General features: G+C 47.6%; 1 protein-coding gene across 3 annotated transcripts in view; it reads right to left on the minus strand.

Moving 5' to 3' along the window:
• RALGAPA2 (Ral GTPase activating protein catalytic subunit alpha 2) overlaps positions 1 to 19,601 on the minus strand; it is a 94,999-nt gene that overhangs the window by 15,863 nt on the left and 59,535 nt on the right. For 2 of the 3 annotated variants that reach the window (XM_039717091.1, XM_039717094.1), the window contains one exon: positions 19,143 to 19,270. In XM_039717091.1, coding sequence (XP_039573025.1) covers positions 19,143 to 19,270 — 128 coding nt within the window. Of the gene's footprint in view, positions 1 to 2,504; positions 2,685 to 19,109; positions 19,271 to 19,601 lie in introns of those variants that run through there. The other variant, XM_039717093.1, reaches the window with a different exon arrangement.

Here is a 19,601-nt window from a genome sequence, read left to right on the forward strand (position 1 = left end):
CCAGCTCTGAAGAAGATGGAGTTACTGCGCTTTTAAAATGTGGTGTTAGGCAGTTTTGGTGTGAAACTCAATCTGCTTGATTGGGCTCGCCATCGTTTACGGTCTAGTGACCACCATCACCGCACGAATTTCACCGAGAACTTTTGGGGGAATTTTAGTAACGTATACCCTTCACTGAACAGGTGCAATTAAACTGTACCTGTCAGCCACCACAGACTTACGTGCTTTTTATAAACCAGAGCATCTGAGATGGAAACTTTCCAGTGATGCCTGCCTTAAATGGGTTCGTGTAACACTTGAGACGCACGCGAGCAGAGGCTGTGTGACCGATGGGGTCTGTGGGCCCCCTCTGCCCACAGCCAGCCCCCATCACGGCCATCTGTCCACACTGCAGCCGGGGGAGCCAGGGCTCCCTTGGCGGAGCAGGGCCGGCCTGTGCCAGGGCTGCTGTTCCTCCTCCTTATCCAAAACGGGCAGATGATTCTCTGCTGCCAAAACCAAGAGCTCATCCTCTCTGCGGCATAATTTTCTGCTGCTGTGCCACCAATCACACTGACAGGCAGCCCTCTGTGCTGGGGGAGGATGGCTGGAGCCCAGAACACCCTGGTGTGGAAGAGACACGACTCTCCCTGAGACCGACAGGTAGAGAGAGGTCTGCAAACGGATTCCTCGTTTGTGGAGCGTTTGTTCTCCCAGCGCATGTAGCTCTGCCACCTCCCTCCCCACAGCGGGAGCTGGGTCCCCTCACAAAGATCACAAAAGAACCTCAGTGCTGACTGATGGAGGTGGGCCTCAGGTCCCCCAGAACCTGCGAGTGCCCCGAGCCACAGGGCATGCTGCCACAGCGTTTCCAGTGCACACGGAGTGAAACAGCGGCTCCCACGCAGACTCCCAGTAATTGCTTTAAAGGGAAACAACAACAACAGCAGAAACACGTTTCACATGGTTCCAAAGCATCTCTGTGGAAATCAAGCAGTGTCACAGCAAAGCCATACTGAAGGTGCCCTGAGGCTAAAGGCTCCAGCTCACACTTGTCTGTGGGGAGCTCCACACCGGTGCCTGGCTCCTGACACTGCTGGGCAGCGCAGGGCCCAAGGTGTGCTGCGAGCACCTATCTGGCAGAAGCACTCACCTACCACTTGGGGATAGCAAGAATATGTAGCACATTAGTCATGGCAAGTGCTTCAGGGGAGAATCTTGCATTTATTATGAATAAGGCAGAAAAGAAGCTTTCATCTTAATTTCCAAGCCCTCCTGCGGGCGGGAAGCCCTCGGGAGCAGACCCACGTACCATTACAGACCAGCTCTGCAGCAGGAGCAAAGGGACACGGGGTCACCCCCTGCTCCCACACCACTCTGTACTGGGACAGCACTAGAGCTCATCCCTACCCAAAGCTTTGTAATTCTACCAGAGTCCCTGCAATGCCCTCCTCCCAGCTAGCTGTGCTTGTACCTGCTCTGCTGAAAAAAAAGCTGGGCCTGCGCCTCATTCCCTTTATGAACTTCGTTCCCATTAAGCATGCTCCTCATGTGCTACAGAGGTGACAAACCACACACAGCTGTGCCTAAAACATGGCACTCAACATTTTGTATGGTGCAACCAGCCCTCTGCCCATCCAAGGTCCAGTTGGCCACTTCATTCTGTGCTCACCACTGTACTAACACGGCTTGGATAGAAATATTTCAGTTACAATGATGACATAATGGCCTGTTTCCAGTTCAGAGCTGCAGGAGCCTTGACTGGTAACTCATTCCACAGGGCACACCAAGATCTAACCACCGAGAGACTGCTTATGACAGAGTTCTGTATCGTGACACCTGGGCACAAGGTTTTCACCAGCAAATTAGTGGGGCATGATTCCCCCCAAATATACTTTGTCTGGAAGTAGCCATACAGTTCCCTACTCAATCCTGAGAGATAAAAGGACAGGAGTTGCCCAGGTCTCATTGAAAGCCACCTTCCCAGTGCCCCAGAGCAGTGATGCTGGGCTCCTCTCTCCTGAGGGCACTGGGGAGAGCAAGAACCCATGCTGGGATCCACACTAGCTCCACTGTGAAATTCCAGGTGGAGCTCACAGGGATCCAGCCAAACTCCAGATCCCAAGTGGTGCAGCCAGGACAGCTGGGCAATGAGGTTCTCCCACCATAAATGAAGAGGAGCTGCTGGCAGGGGGATGCTGCACCCAGACATGTAGGAAAGGTGTGGACTTGCCCACAAGGTTTGTGAGCTTATTTTATGAATTATATCCGTTTATGAAAAAATGCTGTTGGTATTCACTTATATGTTAAAATTTTATAATTTAAAAAAAAAAAGCCCAAAAAAGCAAAAGAGAGGGGGTCAAAAAAGTTTTTGAAGTGGTGCTGTTATGCTTTGGTCATTGCACATACACAACCACACAGACTTGCAGCGTCTCCAGTTTAACACCCATGTATTTATACCATTCCTACACTTGTTGCCACTCTTCTCCCCAAACACAAGGACAGTCTAAAGCCAGAAATGTCACCAAAAGAGCTCACATGCCACATGATATCTGCTCCACAGTGCACCTGGAGACAAGGAACAGGTCAAGCTCCATCACAGCAGTACCCAGGTGAAGGTACAGTTGGGAATCTCCTGGGACAATGCCATACTCCAAACCATTCAGACCTGAAGGTGCCAGCCTCTGCAATTCCCAGCTTTGAACCTAAATTGCCAGAGACAGGGGAAGGGGACATTATGTCAGACTCTTTCTAAAGGAGAATACGCCACAAAATTGTTTACACACTGTCTACAACAAAATTATTTGCGCTGCCATTCATGGGGTGTGATTCCCACCCCGTGGAACAACTGCAGTGACACTAAGGTGGCTTTGTGTGCTCAGCAGAGCAGCCTCACTGAGCTGCTGCTGAGCAGCACACAGATAGAGGGATTCTTGGAATTATATGGAATATAAATGCACATGCCAAATGAATTTGTTGCTAAAAGAAGCTCAATTAATTTAGTTTTAACTGAATCACAGCCAGTGGAACGACGTCTCACCTCTGTGCCTCGGATATAACTGATGGACTGTCAAACTCACTCATTAAGGAACAAGTCTTTTCAATTTAAAAATATATTTTATCACCTACTAAATGTTACCAAAGCCTGTCAGTTTGATAAGAGTATGATGATCTGGCAGCTACAAGCAGAACAAAATACAATTACACAAAGTAATTTTGCCAATTTTGCCCCTTGTAGTTTATTACAGATCTTTTCATTATTTCTGGGTCTAACACTAAATGGCTCAGTTTCAGGTCTATTATAGGTCTATATATTACATTTATTACAATCAGGGACAAGTAACTGGGGCTTATTATCACATCCATTATGAGTGACACCATTTGCAAGATGCTTAACACGAAACAGACTTGTTGCTGTGGTGAGACAAGCTGGGAAATTGCTCGATGTTAGAGGGTAGGAAAGAAGAACAAATTAGAGAAAGCCAAGCAAGAAACCAGCGGGGATTTCCCAGCTTTAAATTAAAACCAATATAAGGAGGACAGAGGTTTAAAACGATCACCTGACACATTTGTGGATATTCCAAAGCAGGGACTGAGCGTGGGCTGCCCTGGGCACGGGGCTGTGGGTGGCATAGACAAACACCTCCCAGGGCTGACCAGGGGCTCAGCCACGGCTCCATTTCTCAGTGTCCCTTTCCCTGCTGTACCTGTGTCCCCAGCAGGTTCCTGTGGCCACCCCGGCCACGCTGACCAGTGGCTGGAACCGCACGGCAGCACCTGGCACTGCCTCCAGCCCTGCAGCAGCTGAGGCCACAGCACCCTGCCAGGTGGCTGCACTTCAGTGACACTGACTGTCACCGCAGGGTTAACAAGGAGCACGGGGAAATCTTTTATTCATATAACTCAGAATGCCTTCTGTTGATCTTTGAATAATGTTGCTTAAAATCCATTAAATGAACGTACCCTTTCAACAGACAGCCCACAACAGGTAGAGCAGCACTCACTCACTGCCGGCTGCCTCAGCCAAAAGGCATCCCCAAAAGCAGAAGATTAAGTCAGCATTTAAAGTAACATTTTTTTCCCCCTGAAAGTGACCTCCCAGTAGGGAAACTGGATTCCACTTCCACAGCACAGCTCAGCCAGAGTGTATGCTGTGATGGCTCTTCATTTTCCCAGAGGAGTAAATTAAAATTCTGGTGCATATTTATAAAATCTGCTTTTTTAAAACTTATGAGGTGGGATGTATGAGTGGAAAGGGAGCAGAACTGAAAACATAAGTGACTCCTACACAAAAAGGCAAGTCAATACATTGGTTTCACTGCTGCTAACTTCCTCTAAATGTTTTACTGGTTCTGAAAAAATTTCCCTGTAAGTTTCTAGTAACTCAGGGTGGCCATGAAGTCTTATCATTACAGTTAACTACAGGATAAATTCCTAAGTGAGCAGTGCAGCACACCAAGTTCTACAAACAACCAAGTTCTAAACCCAAGCACAAGAGGAATGCTGGTGGAAGAGCAGAGAGGGCAGTGGGGAGGGCTGCACACCTGAGCTGACAGCCTGCTTTAGCACCCAGGACTGGCCAGGTTCAAACCAGCTCTGAAAAGGAGTGAGAATGAGACCAGGAACCAGACTATGGTATACAGGTACATATTATACAGGTATTAACACACAGGGGAAGGGGAATGGAAGTGCTGAAGCCCAGAACTGTGCAAAAGAAAAATTCCAATATTTACTCCTATTGGAATAAATACGGCAGAAACAAGAAGTGACAAAACACGAGGTAGTCTCAAAGAAATGCTGAGGTTAAAAGCTGCTGAAGAGCAGTGCAGGAGCAGAGCAGGCTGGGGCTGGGCCCTGCATGTCACCAAGTGGGAGGTGCAGTGACCTGTGCCCCTGTGAGACCCCCAGGTGCTCACAAGGCTGGGGGTCACACAGATACACCAGGGATACATCAGTGAGCAACTGTGCTGTGCACTCCTGCATCCCGAGGTGTCTGGATTATGGAGCACCCACTTCCACCCCGATGAGATTACGGCCGACTCGCAGAGCGGCAGCACTTTGTTAAAATGGACAATTAATCTGATTTGAGATGGCAAATGAGCGAGCCAGTGCTGCTGCACAGACAGCTGTGATGGGAGGAGGGGAATCCTGCAGGAAAGTCACCGGTCCCCGCAAGCCAGCGCAGGCAGGAGAGGTGGATGGCAACTGGTGACATGTGAGCTGCTCCAGTCATTTTTCCAAGGCTACCAAAAACCTGCCCCGGAGCCCCCGGCGACAGCCACTCTGCTCTGCACAGCCCCTTCCATCTGCTTCCTGCCAGGCCCTTCTGACACGTCTCATTCTGCAGCCAGCACAGAGAGGCTCCTTTGTGAGGGGACCACAAATCACCGCGCAGGCCGACCCTTCCCCGGCACGTGCCTCCAAGCACCGTCTGCAGCTCCACACGTCCCAGAAGGGACCCCAGGGGAGCCTGTGTGCCCAGCAGCTCCGTCCTGGTGCCCAGGTGGCACAGCCTCCCCACAGACCCAGCCTGAGCACAAACCTGGGAAGCTTCAGCTGAAGCACATCACCTCCGCAGTGCTCTCACGGCTGCTTCCAGCCAGTGCCCTTTAAGCTCAACTTCTGAAGTTCTTTGACATCCTTAACTGCTGAGTCATGTTGGGTATGAAAGGAGATCGTGAGGATCCCAGAGAGAAGGCACGGAGCACAGGATGAATCTTTAATGAAGCATCAAAGTTGGTGGAAGAGGGGAAGGGGGAATATGCAGGGATGGGCGACCCGGGGAAGAAGCTACACAGCAGGAACACTACGTGCTGCTGTCAGGTTTTCCTGTATTCAAGTTTTATTCCAGGTTTTGTTTAACTTACTGTCTCAAATTTCACCCAGTTTGAAAAGAAAGGCTTTTATCATTCAAATACCAACTAATCCGTCTTTTGCACAACCAGCACTCCACTCGCTCCTGCCCAGTTACACACTGTCTCTTCTCATACTTACATTCTGAGGAACTCAGGAAATCATTTCTTCCCCGTCAATTACAAAAGGAGAATTGATGTATTTTGGCATAAGAAAGGCTGTTCATAGCTGCTCATTCTCCACACACCTTTGTCACCATGACTGTCACCACCCACATCAGGCCCCTGCTACTTCAGCTCAAGCTGGTCCTGTGAGCAGCCTGCAGAATTTCATCCATTAGCTGGAAAATGCACACTGCAACCCAAGATGAGCGCATCCAAATAATTTCACTTGCCAGATAACTTTGGAAATACATGACAGCCTTGTCTTTGGGTGTGATTTCAGAGCCTACAGTGAGTGCCTCTTGCACTGCCAAGCTTTCCAGTTTGGGCTTGCGGCGTGTGACTCGGTGTAACAGCAGGAACACTGGCACACAGAAGTGGGATATTGGATATTAAATATTTGGCTTTCTTGGCAACACCTCTCCTCACTGCCTGCCCCGGTGTTTATCTGTGCAGGCACACTGCTATCTGATCCCCGGACAATGCCAGCAGTATCTGCAGATGCTGCTACCTTGCGCAAGGTTCGGCTCCGGGGCGTTAGAATCTGCCTCCGAGGCAGACACTGCTCTGCAGCCCGAAACAATGCCCAGCACTTCGCCATGAAAAGAGAGAAAGTGAACATTAGCACATCAAAGGCCCCTTTCTGAAAGAGGAAAAATTGCACGATGCACACTTTAATCTTTCTGACAATCTATGCATAGCCTGAGCTGAATTCTATTTTTCACACAAATGGCAATGCTCCATACGAGCACTTCTGTACCAACAGCAACAAGAACAGAGAAACATGAGCTAGCACAGACTTTGAACTTTTAAAATATGGATTAACATGCAATAATATTTAACAGCTGATAGAACAACATCCCTCTTATCTCTCTTAATAAACCCAAATAACATCAAACATTTTACAGGCAACCTACAGAAAGGCTGCTAAAATATTTTAATCTAAAAATAAAAATAAGTTATTACTAAACAAAATACAGGTAATATTAAAATCTGAATGTAAATGGCTATTGTATAAAATCAGTTACCTGACAGAGAACAGCCTTAAGTGTAATTCCCTTAATTAGCCCTTCCATTTAGCTAACTAAAGATGGAATGCGACCCCTGCTTATAGATTTAAAAGAAAATATTGCTAAAATACATATGCAGCATCTGAACTCGTTCTGTTGCATTAAAGCAGAGATTTGTGCCTGTAGGTGTGCTTGCAGTAGAACTCACATCCATCAGCCCTGAGAAGTAAACACTGGAGACATCTTTGGACATCCAGAAAACCAGAGCACAGGCAACAGCATGATCCCTCCAGAGAGGGGCAAGAGGTCCCTCCCCTCATTCCTTCACCTGCATGCTCTGTTTGCTGCTCAAACCTCACCAAGGTTGTCTGCACATTTGTTCATCTGAAAATGTGCTAAACAGAGCGCAAATGCTTGTGGAGAGCAGGAGAGGGACTGCCCAGGAAGAACATCCCAGTTTTCCTCATGTAAACAGAACTGCACCCCCTAAATGGATTTGTTTCTAACTAAATCTCAGCCAGAGGAACAACATATGGAAGAACTTCAACAAGATCCCAGCCTTGGACTTGCAGAACATCAGCAATGGAGAAGAGGTGGCACTATGACTGAGCCCCACACACCTGACACTGCGCACAAGCCAGCACATTTCCAGACAAAACACCTGCACTTCCCAAAATGCTGGAGAAAGAAAGCCATTTTTCTTGCAGATCTGCCAGCAACTTAAAATGCTTCAGTCCTAAAAAAGAGCAGGGAAGCACATGTGGATTTGCCAAGTGGACTGTTTGAAATGTGGATCAGTGGTGAGATGATCTGGCACACAGAAATGCTGGAAAAGGAATTAAAAGTAGCTGTTCTGGAAATCCCTCCACAGAGAAGCCTGCCTGTGCCTTGGACACCACCGTGCCACAGACCAAGTACCACAGAATCAGGGGCTCTCTGCACTTGTTTCACAAAAATTATCTGCAATTTACAGGGTTTGCATTGCTAAACATGGCCCCAGGCCCTAGACCTTTATTTCCCTTCATATTTTGCTTCTTCAGGGTACAGCCTTGCTCAAAGCACTGGCTAAAGCACATACTGGGGAAGGAAAGAATGGCTGGACCGGACAGATGGTTGGCCTTTGGACGCTGAAAGGGATTTTGAGGGAGTTGAGTGGTATGACTTAATTCTTGTCCTGAATATTGAAGGTAAACACAGATCAATCCAAACGAGGCAGAGCACAGCTACAGCCCTACACCACAGTCCTGTGTGTAAAAACCAGCAGCAGATCATGAATGCAACAATGCACAAAAACCCCAACATTTTCTTTAAACTCCTGCCACTGGAAATACTGCCTCTCCTGTCTGCTCAGCAAACAGAAATGGAATTAATTTTTTACAAATGCAATTATTTATTCTCTGCACACAGATCACTGACTCATCAAGTTACTGCACAGTCAGAATGTACAGAGGTAAAGCAGAGAATCTCTCAGAAGCTTGGGTCCTGCTGATTTCCCCCAGTCCTGGACCACAGCAGCCCCTCTGACAACTCCAGAGGCAGTGGTGGATTCTGCTCCATCCTAAAAATCTCCTTGTAGTGAATGCTACATAAACCTAGCAAAGCTGTCTTGGGCCTGATGCTCAAAATGTAACAAAAGGATGAAATATGAGGGCAGGAAAATGTGTGTCTGTAGGTATCATGTTTCTAATGTTCTTCCAGTAAGTACTAACATGAAAAATGAAACATTTGGTTTACTGATGTCTGTGTATTCTCTTTAGCAATACAACAGAATATTCAAACCCACTGGTTTGGGCAGTAAAGAACACTGGAGACCCTGTGAGGCATTTGTTTGCAAACTCCAGTTTCACAGATACTGTAATTGATGCACAAAGTGGGAACAGAAAGTAAAATCTCTCCACTTTGCTTTCCGAGATCCTGGGACTTTGTGTGTTGACTTTTGGGATTCCAAACTGCACGTTGCTGTGGCATTTGAAACAAACGGAAATGCTGGCATGCAAATCCTATTCAGCAACTTGAGAATACTGAGGGCTTTTACAAGGCAAAGAACACGTTAAAAGTTCATTAATTAACCAGTGCTTGAGAACAGATGGAATGGCTATCTGGGCTCTAATTACTGCAAGTTGGGACAGAGGTTCACAGACCTTAATGAGGTTCAATAAAATGAATGATTACACATCAATCACAATTAGAGAAACCTGTAAGATGAGATGAATTATCATGGCAACAAGTCATAAAACATGGGCGTACAAAACCCAACAGGTTCTGCAAAAGCCTAGAAAGGAAAGGTTTGTGAATTCAAACAGTTCTGGACTGGAACAATCCCTCCCTCCTGCCAGGCTCGGGGAGTTAACGATGAGGGTTGTGCTCTCCCTCAATTACTCAGCCTGGCACATGTGGGTGTAACTGCTATTCCTACAACTTGAAACCTTCAGATAATACAGACTTGTATTTAACAGTTAAGGACACAAAAATCTTCCATTCTTACCATCGGACTGCCTGTGGGAAAAGGTGTTTTCAGAGCCTCACATTTCCCAGCTCTGAGAGAAGCTAGCAGTAGGGAGAGGAAGGTGGTGGGCTGGACACAGAAATCCAAAGTGCAGAGCCCTGTTCACTTATGATATGGGGACTGTCTGAGCAGCAGCCTCAGGGCTTGTTCTCCAAAGTGCTCTGGGCCTCTGTGATCCTGCCTGCACTGCCACACTGCCTGAAGGGTGCCAGTGTGGCAAGCACAGTCCTCACAAGCCCCCTTTCAGTAGCAACAACCAGTCAGGGTCATAAGGATGGCACATATTCAGGAAAGAGCTTTCAGAAACACAGAAAAGCAAAGGGCCTGGGAGCTTGAGCTCAGTCCCTAAGCTGTAAGGGATTCACTGCCATGGCACATTTTTGGTGTCAGGGCTTCGCAGGACTGAGATGCTGAGCTAACCCCAAGTTTGTTACACAGGTGACACCAAGATTTCAGAGAAATAATTGGTCCCCAAACAACCCTTCAGGGGTTCTCAGCTGGAAGGTGCACAGGGGAAGGCCTGTTTTACTTCAGGAACCCACAATCGTAGGGACAGCAAGGTGTCAGATAATCTACACTGTCTCACGGGTGAAAGTCAGCCAGGTAGATGACTCTAAAGAGGGGCCACAAATCCAGCTGTTCAGCACAAGTTAACAGATAAAAAAAGCTGGCCCAGGCCAATTCAGAGAAGTACTAAAACCCAGAAAATTACCTGAGACTTTGTTCAACAGGAAATACTGTACGTGCACTAAATTGTTACTAAACATTAGGTTTAAGAAATCATCAAAAGCCATCTGCTCCTGTTTATACACTAGAACCTGACAGGTAAAAGCACTGGGAAATACACACAGAATTACGATACTGAGGGAAAAAAAACGCGTAAACTGAATATGCCAGCCAGAAAACCTGCTACAAAAAGCAGCTTTCTCCTATTCCTCTCGCTTAACGCCACCATGTTCATGTCCCCAGTAACAGGATGGCTTTCAAAGCTTTTCAAGTGCAGGTGGAGGGGAAGCCTTGCCTCTCTAAAGGACAATGTAGGATCATGGTGCTGCCCATCAAAATATCTTTTATATAGCAGGCACAAAAATTTCTGTGCCTCCCTCCTTTTGGTATCAGCTGCAGAGAGCCAGTCAGGCTGAAGGGGAGTCAGATGTGTCTCACCTCCTCAAAGCATGGCCAGCACGCAACTAAGCCACTCATTTTCAATAACAGAGAAACAAAGTCATAAAGAAAATACAATTCTAAGCTTAAAAATGTTTTTCCTGTTTAGAAAGTTATTCCTTAACTTTTCATTAAACAATTTCAGCATGCACGGCTCACAAAAATCACACACTGAAGTCAGGGTCTCTTCCAAAGAGAAAAAGAGAAGTTTGAAAAATGGCATAAACCTGTACTGGCGACTGCGTGTTTGTGCTACCACCAGTCCCTGGAGCGCTGGGGAAGTACCCATGGAAATGCCCACATGTGGATCTGCTCTCCTGCAGCCTTTGTGCCTTCCCACTGCTGTTTCTGGGACAAGAGAACAGCCCTGCAGGATGGAAACTGCCTTTCCAAGGCCAGCACCTGGGGTTTGCCCTGGCGAGCACACAGCGCATCCCACCGCGGAGTCATCAGCCCCCCAGGAACCCTCCAACCATTCCCTAGGAAAGCTCCTTCCCAAATCCCTGCCGGCAGGAGCCTTCACCTGCTGCAGCGCTGCCCGCAGGGGACCCTGTAACAAGTGGCTCCTGGGGAGCCTGAGCACCAAGCTCGGCCACCTCGGTGCCTGGCCACAGGTCCCTTTGTTCCTTTGTTCCGCCGGAGGGAGCGGAGGGAGCTGCCCCGCACTCCTACCTCCCGCACGCTTTTTGTCTCGGAGCGCTCTGCCCGAGCCTTTTCATGATCTATATAATTCCACAGAAAAGCAACCAGGATCTGCTTCAGTTTCCCCCGAATTTCGCAGTTTAATTTGGTGATTACACTGCAAGAAGCGAGACGCGTCCTTTTAATCTAAATGACTCAGGGTAATTTAACTTGATTTTATTAAAACATCGGAACGATCGCCATACATTCCGCACAAAGGAATTAGACTGGAAGGTTAAGAATCGGCATCAGGGATACCAGCAGCTCCCTCTAGTTGGAAAGTGCATAATTATTGTCCCTGAAGAGCCAGTAAATAGCACAGATCCCCAAATACTACAAACTGCTTACACCAAATGGCACAGGAACTTGTGCTGGGATACATAATCCTTGTAGATCCACTGGTACAATGCTTGGATTCCCTCCTCTCAAATGAAAATAACTTTTTATTATATATGGTGGTAACTTCAGATTATTTTTTTAATACGTTAACTACTGAAAAATTTAGAAGTCCCAGCATTTGACAATGAATCCACTTTGGAACAAAAAAAACCTGCCGCACGTTATAGTGGCGATTTGCAAACCGGCTTTCACTGAAATTTAAAATACGCGTTAGAGCGTGCATATGCTTTAAATAAATATAGGGTTTCAGATATTGATCCAGAAGCCACCTCCTTACATTTCCATGGCTTTGAAACTAAAGAAGAGGCTTTTTAGCCTGAGGGGTTAAAAGTGTGGGTGTGGAAGTGGGCTTTTGTTGGAAAAATTAGCAATGCTATGAGTCATTGTGCATTAGCGGCAGAATAGTTTTGCATCTTGTATGAATCCAGACACCATATGCCATGCGAGGCCGGCCGGCGCTGCGGTGCCACGTGGGCATCCCCAGCGGAAAGGCTGCTGGAGCGCGGCGGCCGCGGCCAGCCCGGCCCGCCGGACATTGTCGGGAGCAGCAGGAACAGCTGGTAAGCCAGCAGAGCCCCGCTCGCCCGGCCCGCATGCTAATGAGCCGGCCGGGCCGCACAAAGCCCCGCGCCCGGGGGAGCGACCCCGGGGCCCGCGGGAGCCCGGCGAGGGCTCGGCCCGCGGCCCCGCCGCCNCGGTGGCACCGGCAGCGCCGCTCCGGCCGCGAACGCAGCGCGCCGGGCCCCGCGCCGAGCCGCCCGCGACAGAACCCGGGCGGGAACGCGCCGCGAAGGGCCTGAAAGGCACAATGGAGCTGCGGCTACCTCATCCCTTCGAAGTGAATGGAGGGGGAAACGGCAGAAATTACTTGGAAAAGACCCCGTGCAAACCGAGAACCATCACAAGACGGGAGGAAGTACTTGTTAGTAACGCGAATATACCAATTTTGTTTCTGTCAAAGAACCAAAGAATGAGCAAGTGCGCCTCATGAAACAAATTGGAGGCTCTTTGTGTAACCCAGGAGAAAACATTAAGCATCCTGGGACAGGTGTTTGCATCTCTGTGTACTCCACACCTTCTCATAAAAAGGGATATTTACTGCTCATAAACAAGCCCTGTACCCACTGTGTGCCCCTGCAAGGCATCCCCTGTCCCGGGCTCCTGGGAACTATTACACCACCCAAACCACACCATTTCCAGCAAGATCAGAACTTCCCAGTCTCTAGAAGGACTTAAAGAGGAGTGACTGTATGGTTTAGGACCCTTTTTAGCAACCAGTACACACACACTAGTACACATGTAATTCAGAAATCCAATGTTGAGTTTGTTTTGTTGGGTTTTTTCCCCTGACACATATCACACGGTAAACTCACTTCTCATTTAAAAACACATTATATTCTCGATGTCACTTAACTCCAGGTTTGTTTTTGGAACTCTCCATGACATCAGCCAGCAAAGAAGAGCCTCTATACTGCTGGGGTTTACTTAGTGCTACTCAGGAGCACAGATGCTGCCGAGAGCTCAGCAGTTTAAAACTGTGTCAGAATCAGCCTGGGACTTCCTCAACAACCCTCAGCAAACTTGGCAGCACCCAGCCATGGGGAAGGACAGTGGTGCCTCATGTTAGAGTGACAAAATAAACTGCACCATTGCTGTGCAGCCCCCCTGGCTGCCCGTGCTACCCCAGCAATGCGGGTACAAGCTGTGTGTCTAACAAGGGCCCGCCAGCAGGTTCAGGAACGGACACGAAACAGAAAATAGAGAAATGTGATCCTATTGTGTCTGCACAGTGCAGCAGCATGCGGAGTTTAGACCTGCAGAAGCATTTCATACTCTTTAGATATGCACCGACGGGACGCAGTGGATTCTCTGCGAGTCCATGAAGAGCTCTATGAATGAGAGCTGAGGAGCCGCCTCCACAATCCCATGTAATGCCACCTAAAAGCTTTGCCTCGCATGACTTATTACAGGCTGCAGCAGATTAGAGGCATCGATCGCTGCCTGGAGAAGGTTCTGGCTGTGAGGAGGGAAGGCAGAGGAGACGGCCAGCCCGGCCATTGATCGGCTGTGCAGGATGAAGGGCAGAGCTGCCAGAGCCTGCCCGCACAGCCCCAGCCCCCCTCGGCTCTGGGCAGCCTGGCCAAGGGGATGAGCAGGACCTGCTGCTCCCCTAACAGTGACCACTGGCAGGCACTCGTGCCAGGGCCGGCCGCTCGGCAGAAAACCGTCAGGTGCCATGTCACATAAATTGTCACAGCTCCTGTGACACATGCTTTAGAATTTCATAGCCATTGCTATCAGCATCGATATAGCTGGAGGGCACCACTTCTTGGGATGAAATAAAGGGGACAAACTGTGAACCCTCTCTGAAAGGAATAACAGGCTTTCCATCTCATTTCCCCGGCAGGATCAAACACTGCCTTGTACCCACAGCAGAGCTCCAAATGCCAGTGCCACAAAACACACACAAAATGTGTCTGACACCACACGAGCCTCCAGAACATCTGACAGCCATTCACACAATTAAGTCCATCATAGCAAATACCTTTCTTTCACAGATAAAGCAGGTAAGCAGATTGGGTACTCTCTATTAGGTTAATCAGAAATTGGCTTAAGCCAAGAAAGGGATTTAATTCAGAATTTGAAGCTGATGTTCTTTGCTTAATCTTCTTGGTTCCAGATATTAACACATCTAGGATATATTAGTATGTCAATATCTGGATGAGTTGTAATGAATTAAAGTTATGGATGTCTTTTTTGTTATGTGTTTAGACGGAGTTTTGGCTTTACCCCTTTGAGCTGCTGCCTGGCACATGTCAGCAGGCACACCACTGCCACTTCAGTGGAGAAAACAGTGAGAGAGTTACTCATGTATCAAATTACTTCTCCAGGGTAAGGGCTGTGTTTTCCTCAGGTCCACAGAAAGCAGTGCAAACTGTGAGCTGGGAAATGGTGACATCCAGTGCTCAGGTATCAGATAAGGAGCTCTCATCCCCACCACGCTCCTTTGTGCTTGTTCCAATGCACAGGCACCTCCAGCACCCCGTGTCACAGCAAAGGAGAGTGCAGGAGTCACCAGGCAGCAGGAGATCAAACCCCTCTGCTGCCATAAGAACAAACAATTCATCCAAAAGCGAGACTGTGCACAGAGATGATTTTATAATCAGTGCGTTAATAAACCCCAACAAGAACTAGCTCCCCATTTACCCATTCACAGGAAGTGCATGCAGTAGCTTGAATTGCTAAGAACATAAATTAAAGACTACCAGAAGTCACTGAAAAACAAACACAGGGAAGAAACCCACTGGTGCTGACACACAAGACACATTCTACACTCCCCAAGGCAGACACTATATTTATTTAAAGCTTACAAAGAGCTCCTCAAAGCTGAGGTAACATTTCAGACATGTTGGGGTATTTCCTGCTTTTCTCTAAATTCAGTTAGTATCCCAGTCAGGAAGGACTGAGAGTATAAGAGTTATTTGAATTGGGGGAGGAAATAAAAAACCCAAAGTGGTAACATACTCAAAATAACACTGAAACAATTTTTAAATTAGGCCAATTCAATCCAAGGAGAAAAGAAATGGTTCCATTTGGAAAGATAACCTAGGCAGTGAGAACTGCATTTCCCTGGGCATTCTAAGAGGAGCTTTTTGCTCAGACATCACTATCTCCAAATCCCAGTGTCTTTCTGGAAAGCAGGATTGAATTATGGGCCAACCAAGAGGCCTGATACCTGCCAAACTAGCTACATTTTCATGTCTGAAGGTTGACTAGCACCTGAGCTTAGGAACTGTCACCTTAGACAGCAGCTGCCAATCAGACCTGTAATACTTCAATCCAAACCCTGCTCTCCCTCAGTATTTATCCTCAGACAAGAGCAGCTCCCAGAGAGGAGCTCTGCTGCAGCTTAGTGCCACGGCACTCCAGATCACACAGGTGCTCAGAAATCCTTCCCAGCACACAGCTTGTTTCACACAAGCTGCAAGAGCGTTCAGAAATGCACTTTTACAGCCCCACTCCCACCAGTTTTTAAAAATTCAGCATTGCTGGAAACAGAACAGACCCATGCTTAGTTTTTGTAATTAACTGTTTGCAAGAGAGGTTATTTCTTCCTTTCCCCAGCACATACAAAAGAGGCTCGGACACACTCAAAAATCTGCATAAATATATTCCTTTCAATACAACAATTGTAGTAAGCTTAAATATTATTTTTTTTCTTGTAAAATTTAAGTCATCTTATTACTTATGATTTCTGTAAGTCCCAGTCACATTAAAAGTCAGATACTGCCTGAAAAAGCAGCCTGGAGAGGCTGCTGGAGCACACTGCCTCATGCTCAGCAGTTACTCAAGGATGGCAAGAGTCCCAATTAGCAGGGGCTGCAGCCACTCAGCCTCTCTGCTCCACGGCACCAAGGAGGAATAAAATGGGAATTTGGAACATAAACTGATGCACAATCATCCCTGCCCGTGGAAGCACTGCAGCAGAGACAGCACTGTTCCAAAGACAGCTGAGCTGTGCATGCAGCACCCTGGGAGTGCCATCATGTGCCCTGCGATGGACACAAAGAACCTGTAGCCAGAATGGCTCTAAACTGAAGTTTAAATATAGGTAATTGTTTTTAACCAATCTCTCACCCTAATGAATTCCTTAAAACCAAAAGTGTTACGTAAACATAAAAAAAGAGATTTCAAAAAATCTGATGTGGTCTGCCGTAGTTACCTTCTTAATTTTCAGAGAGATTTCCAACAGAAATGTGTGTTTGGGCATGGCAGTGGAATTTGTGTCATCGTGACCAAGCGGCTGCGGGCAGCGAGATGCTCCCGCGGCTCTGCAGTCCCGGTCCCCATGGAAACCAGACTCAGATATTGTCCTCCGCTCGATGGAGCACCAAGTCGGGAGCCTTTTGTGCCTGATGAGATTTCTTCCACAACCTTCCAGCAACAGACCCTACAGCTTCCTCCTGACTCTTTCCTAATTGAGATGCAAATTAATCTCTGTGGCTGATTACACTTCCCTTACAGCCCCTGACAAGTGCAGCTGTAGCCGGAGTTTGCAGACTTTCCAACAAGTGACTTCAGCTGTCACTGCTGGCAAGAGCTGCCCCGGCTACCCAGCACCACCAGGGCAGAACAGGGATGAGTCCTGCAGGTACTTCACACCCTGCCACTGCTTCAGCATGAGCACCACGGATGCAGCACCTCGTCCCCATGGAACCACTGAGACCAGATAAGTGTTTGATCCGTTTGTAACCACACCAGAGTCCAAATGTCTTCAGCTACTGCCCCTTAGCAGGGATGCTGCCTTTTAACATCACCCATGTGCCAAAGGGAAGCTGCAGACCCTCCTCAGCTCTGCCTCACTCCGGCCTGCAGCCCTCATCCCATCTACTGTTATGACTGTGTGTGCCAAACACACACTTGGCCAGGAACACTGCTTTCTGTTTCTCCCTCTCACTGACATTTTTTTAGTTATTTCCATCTCCAGTCTGATAATGGCACTTCCATTTAGTGTTTCCACTGCTGGGTCTGCTTGCCTCGTGTTGTGCTCACAGCAGCTGGCACAGCAAACACCAGACCTGAGTCACTCACCCTTTGGGAGCTGCATTGGACAGGCCCAAACATCACCTTTACACACCTACACACATTTCACATTCCAGCTGCAGTGTATCTCAGAGACTGCACTATCTAGGGAACGAATTACAGATAGCTTTCTCTCCTGCTCCAGTATTGCCCCGAAGGGATCTGCCCACCACATCCCCTTTGTGCCATTTCAGGAGTTTCTCAATCCAATTTCATTTATCAGGCAGACAAGTGGCAGTTGAGTCACTATGGACAGCACAGGTGCAAAAGCAGAAGCAAAAAAAGGCAGAAAAGAATGTGGAGACAGATGCTGCCTCAGACCTGTGCAGAGCAGTGCCCTGTGCAGCTCTGTCACCCCAGGGCTGAACAGGGACCCTTGGGGACACCCCTTGGACAGCAGGAGCACGGCCAGCTGGTGAGTGCTGCTCACTCACAAAATGCTCAATGCCAAAGCATGGGAGGACTCCAGCTGGGAGTGAGGGGCTGGGACAGCTCTGTTCTTATAACTGCTGCTACTTATGTTCATTTCACTACACTGTTACTTTAGTATTAAACACTGAGAACCAGATTAAGCTAAATTCTGCACAGCATAGTTTCAGGAATTTGTTAGATTTTCCTCAGGAAACAGAAGAAAACACAGCGAGCCTTGACTCACCTGTCAGGCATTGCCACAGTTTGCACAACCACCACCATTTGCTTTACAATGAGTAAACACTTAGTTATTAACACAAATCTATTTAACCACAATGATACTTTTAATTTCTGATGACTTTTGCAGAGTATACTGGATAAAATTTATTTAGTGTAATTAAAAAAAAAAACCCTAACGAGTACTTTGAGGATATTGCTTTACAATGAGTAAACATTTAGTTATTAACACAAATCCACAATGATACTTTTATTTTCTGATGACTTTTGCAGAGTATACTGGATAAAATTTATTTAGTGTAATTAAAAAAAAACCCTAATGAGTACTTTGAGGATATTCCATGTTTTAAAAACGTGCATCTTATAAACTAATTCCTCAATATTCTTTCAAAGATAAAACATTTCACAAACTCTTTCTCAAAGTCATGTGATTAGAAAAATACTCCAATCAAATGCTCCCCAGAGAAAGCAAAGTGCAGTGAGTGTTTGTCCTGAGGTAAGTGATGTGATTAGCAAAACAAGCTATGCAATCTATGATGGCATTATGAGAAGACCCCAGCATGGGTGCAAAGCAGTGCTAACACTGGGTTTGTGTAGCACCCAAGAACCACAGTCTGTGTGAGGACTCCTGTCCCAGGGAAGCACATCCTCCAGCCACCTTCCAGCCACTGATGGAAAACAGGTTCTGAAAATGCCCAAACACAGGCATGACTGGAAAGAAACTGGAATTTGGGACCTGAAACATCCGTATCTGAGGACAAATCCCATCTGTCTTATTAATGCAGTGAGTCCAAGTAAAGTTAATTGGATAGGGTAAGAGCATGGCTGAGCTCTGGCTAGCAGCCTGACACACATAGTCCACAACTCCTATCAGTGTGAAAACAAGCTGGGAGTTACCATTTCTCACAGATCAAAGCCCAAGCCCACCAGCAGCAAGAAGGAAGCTGCTGGTGAGACTCCAGTGCTGTTCCCATTCCATTCCGAAAACACCGGATGGCAGCTGGGTGTGAACCACTGAGAACATCCACCACGAAGAAAGCTCTGACCTTTGCCAATGAAACCAAACAGGAGGGATTTTCACCCAGCCTACCTCTCTGCAGGATGATGCTCCAAGTGAGAACCTACCAAGGGGAGCCTTGCCCCGTGGAGAAAGGATACAAGCTCTGGTAGAGCGGGATGAGGGACTTGACGGCTCTGCTGGCGTTGATGCACGTGGCACAGATCAGGCTCGGCAGCAGCTTCGCGGTCACGATGGCGCCGTCGAAGAGGGGACCGAAAAAGGGCACCTGGCTCCCCAAAACAGAAAAGCAGGCTTCAGAACCACTGCAGGAGACTGGCACAGCATTTTGCCACCAAAACAGTGTGCCCACATTGTTTTCTACAGAGACTCCCAGTGTGACATTCATCTCCCAAGCTGGTGAGTGTTTAAATCCCCCATGACTGCCCTCAGCACACTACACATGTCTCAGGACATTCTGCTGGCTAAGCACAAGCTTGGTACACACAGAAACTGAGGCCATCTATGAATTTACAATCAATATGCCTTTGGCAGTGAATATTAGGAGCTGTTTTCCATCTGGGATCCCAACAGGAGACCCTGATTCACTGGCTGACTCC

The sequence above is a fragment of the Passer montanus genome, unplaced genomic scaffold (assembly GCF_014805655.1).
Source record: "Passer montanus isolate IOZ18808 unplaced genomic scaffold, ASM1480565v1 scaffold37, whole genome shotgun sequence".
Classification (NCBI taxonomy): Eukaryota; Metazoa; Chordata; class Aves; order Passeriformes; family Passeridae; genus Passer; species Passer montanus.